This window comes from Penaeus chinensis, chromosome 18 (genome assembly GCF_019202785.1).
Source record: "Penaeus chinensis breed Huanghai No. 1 chromosome 18, ASM1920278v2, whole genome shotgun sequence".
Taxonomy (NCBI): Eukaryota; Metazoa; Arthropoda; class Malacostraca; order Decapoda; family Penaeidae; genus Penaeus; species Penaeus chinensis.
This window is the reverse complement of record NC_061836.1, coordinates 20161625-20164124: the sequence shown is the minus strand read 5'-3', so window position 1 is coordinate 20164124 and position 2500 is coordinate 20161625. Positions and strand designations below refer to the sequence as shown.

Here is a 2500-nt window from a genome sequence, read left to right as displayed (position 1 = left end):
GTGCATACCCTCCCTGGCAGTGACTCAAGCCAGCGTTTCCCACGGCAGCATGCACCAGAGAGAGCAGACTCTGCCATACGACCCAACAAATTCTAGACAAGAAACACGGACATTACCCACCTTCTCCAGAGTGTAATAGCGAGTTTCTAAAATCTCCGTGAGCACTCGATGGGAGGGGTTTACAAATGAATATGTTAATAAATGTTATATCCACACATTTTTTAGTTTAATTCCAACTATCCATGTGTAATGCGATTCCAGTCTGAATAAGGTACATACAGTTTTAACTCGTATACACTCCTGAGGCTATTATGATGATATATATATATGTGTGCGTGTGTGTGTGTGTGTGTGTGTGTGTGTGTGTGTGTGTGTGTGTGTGTGTGTGTGTGTGTGTGTGTGTGTGTGTGTGTGTGTGTGTGTGTGTGTGTCCATTTCTCAATGACTCTCTTCACCCTTCTTACACAGGACCAAGGGCCATTTCTTGAGATGTCTGCTATAAATACAAGGGAAAGATCTGTCAGTGTGGTTTCCAGTTGCCTTCCCTGACACTGTTTTTATTGAGATTCTCTCTATAGGCTAAAGAGTCCCCTTTACCCTTACTTCTATTCATCCCATAGATGAAACCCTGACAGGTGCTCCACTCTGGGTGAAGTGGACCTGGGAGCATTAGTGGCTGAGAGGTGGCTCCATACTCCTCAGTACCAGAACCCCAATACCGGATGCAGTTTATACGCATACCCAGGGGAAACATATATATACACACACACAAACATATATATATATATATGTTTGTGTGTGTCTGTCTATATATCTATGTATCTATTTATATCTGTATATGTATATCTATATCTATCTACACACACACACACACACACACACACACACACACACACACACACACACACACACACACACACGCCGAAACAGTCATCAGTTGAAGAAATTGTCATATAAAAGCTTTAGATTTGTCCGTGCCCATGACATTTAGCAATGTCCTAGGGATTTGTTTTCATTAGGGTTGAACCCCTTGCGCATAAGACTTTTGTGATCTATGATGTATCTTATTTCGCGTCGTGAAAATCCTTTTGAATGCTCAAATTTCTTGTATTTCTATCCCGTATTGTAAAAAGTATATTTTTTTCAGAAGGTTACGTAATGGTTCTAGCCAGGCTGGAGCGACTCCAGGAAGGTGTCAGTGACCTGACACACCCAAAAGTCAAAGTCATTATGAAGAAAATGGCGCAAGTGCGACAGCAGACTGATTTCTGGGACGCAGACCTTAAGGTATACACCGTTATGCAAAAGCTAGTGTAAATATTCATGAACTAACCGTATTTATTTTTCTGATGTTACTAACTTTAATTAATCCCGTCTATACCCTAATTATTTTTTATATTAATTTTTTTGCGATCTTTATTGGTCTCAATCAATACTTCCGAGTGATTCCCACAGATTCTGATACTAACCCGGCGTCAGAATTCAGCCGTTAGTCAGCAGCTAAAGAGGCATTTGGGACATGATGCTGTTTACTGCCTTGAATCCACACCTAATTATAGGGATTTCCTCCACGTGTAAGTTATTAACGAAGAGGTCTTGATGGTTTATTCATTGATTGATATTCGTATGATGTTATATTCTGATCTATTTGAATGTTGTTATTACTTCCGCCAAAAGAACTTATGTTATGGGCCCGGTTCCCTGAGCTCAAGTAAATTGCGGAATTATGTCCAGTATTATTAAACGTTCCCGTGGGGCGGGCTTTCCCCAAAACCAGCTCCTCCTGTACTTTTCCGTATTATTAAAGTTTTGCGCATGGTATTGAAACGAGTGCTGGGCAGCTAATAGCACCCCACAACAAACCCTGCTAAATGATAATTTAGAATATACTCATATGGATGCGAGTATTATATCAAAATCATTTTAAATACTTTTAACCATATTGCACGGCTATTATTTTACTTTATGAAGATAGTCTATACCGCCTGAAAGCTTCCCTAGAGTGTTTGCGATGTATTATTACTGATTTCAGAAATGACAAATATTGTCATATATTAATAAATCTCATCCCGATATATATAAAATCAGCATCATTCAATTAGATTAAGGTTAGATGAATTAAATCACCGAAGCAAAAAAGTTGTCACGAGTCTGAAAATAGGAAATATGTAATCCTGGCGGATTTGTTGATAATTAAATATATTATTTGCTCATGATGGTAACCCCGAACTTTCCCATGCGATCAAAGGTTTTGAGGGCGATTGTGAATATGACAGTTGTAAATGATAGTTGACATTCTGATTGTCGGGTTTGATGTTAATATAAGTATAAATAGGTATATACATATATATATATATATATATATATAAATGTTAATATAAGTATAAATATGTATAAATATATATATATATATGTGTTAATATAAGTATAAATATATATATATATATATATATATATATATGTATAGATATGTGTGTGTGTGTGTGTGTGTGTGTGTGTG

General features: G+C 37.4%; 1 protein-coding gene across 4 annotated transcripts in view; it reads left to right on the top strand.

Annotated features, from left to right (window-relative positions):
* LOC125034801 overlaps positions 1–2500 on the top strand; it is a 152312-nt gene that overhangs the window by 135167 nt on the left and 14645 nt on the right. For 3 of the 4 annotated variants that reach the window (XM_047626780.1, XM_047626778.1, XM_047626781.1), the window contains exons 9-10: positions 1148–1287; positions 1456–1574. In XM_047626780.1, coding sequence (XP_047482736.1) covers positions 1148–1287; positions 1456–1574 — 259 coding nt within the window. The remainder of the gene's footprint in view (positions 1–1147; positions 1288–1455; positions 1575–2500) is intronic. The other variant, XM_047626779.1, reaches the window with a different exon arrangement.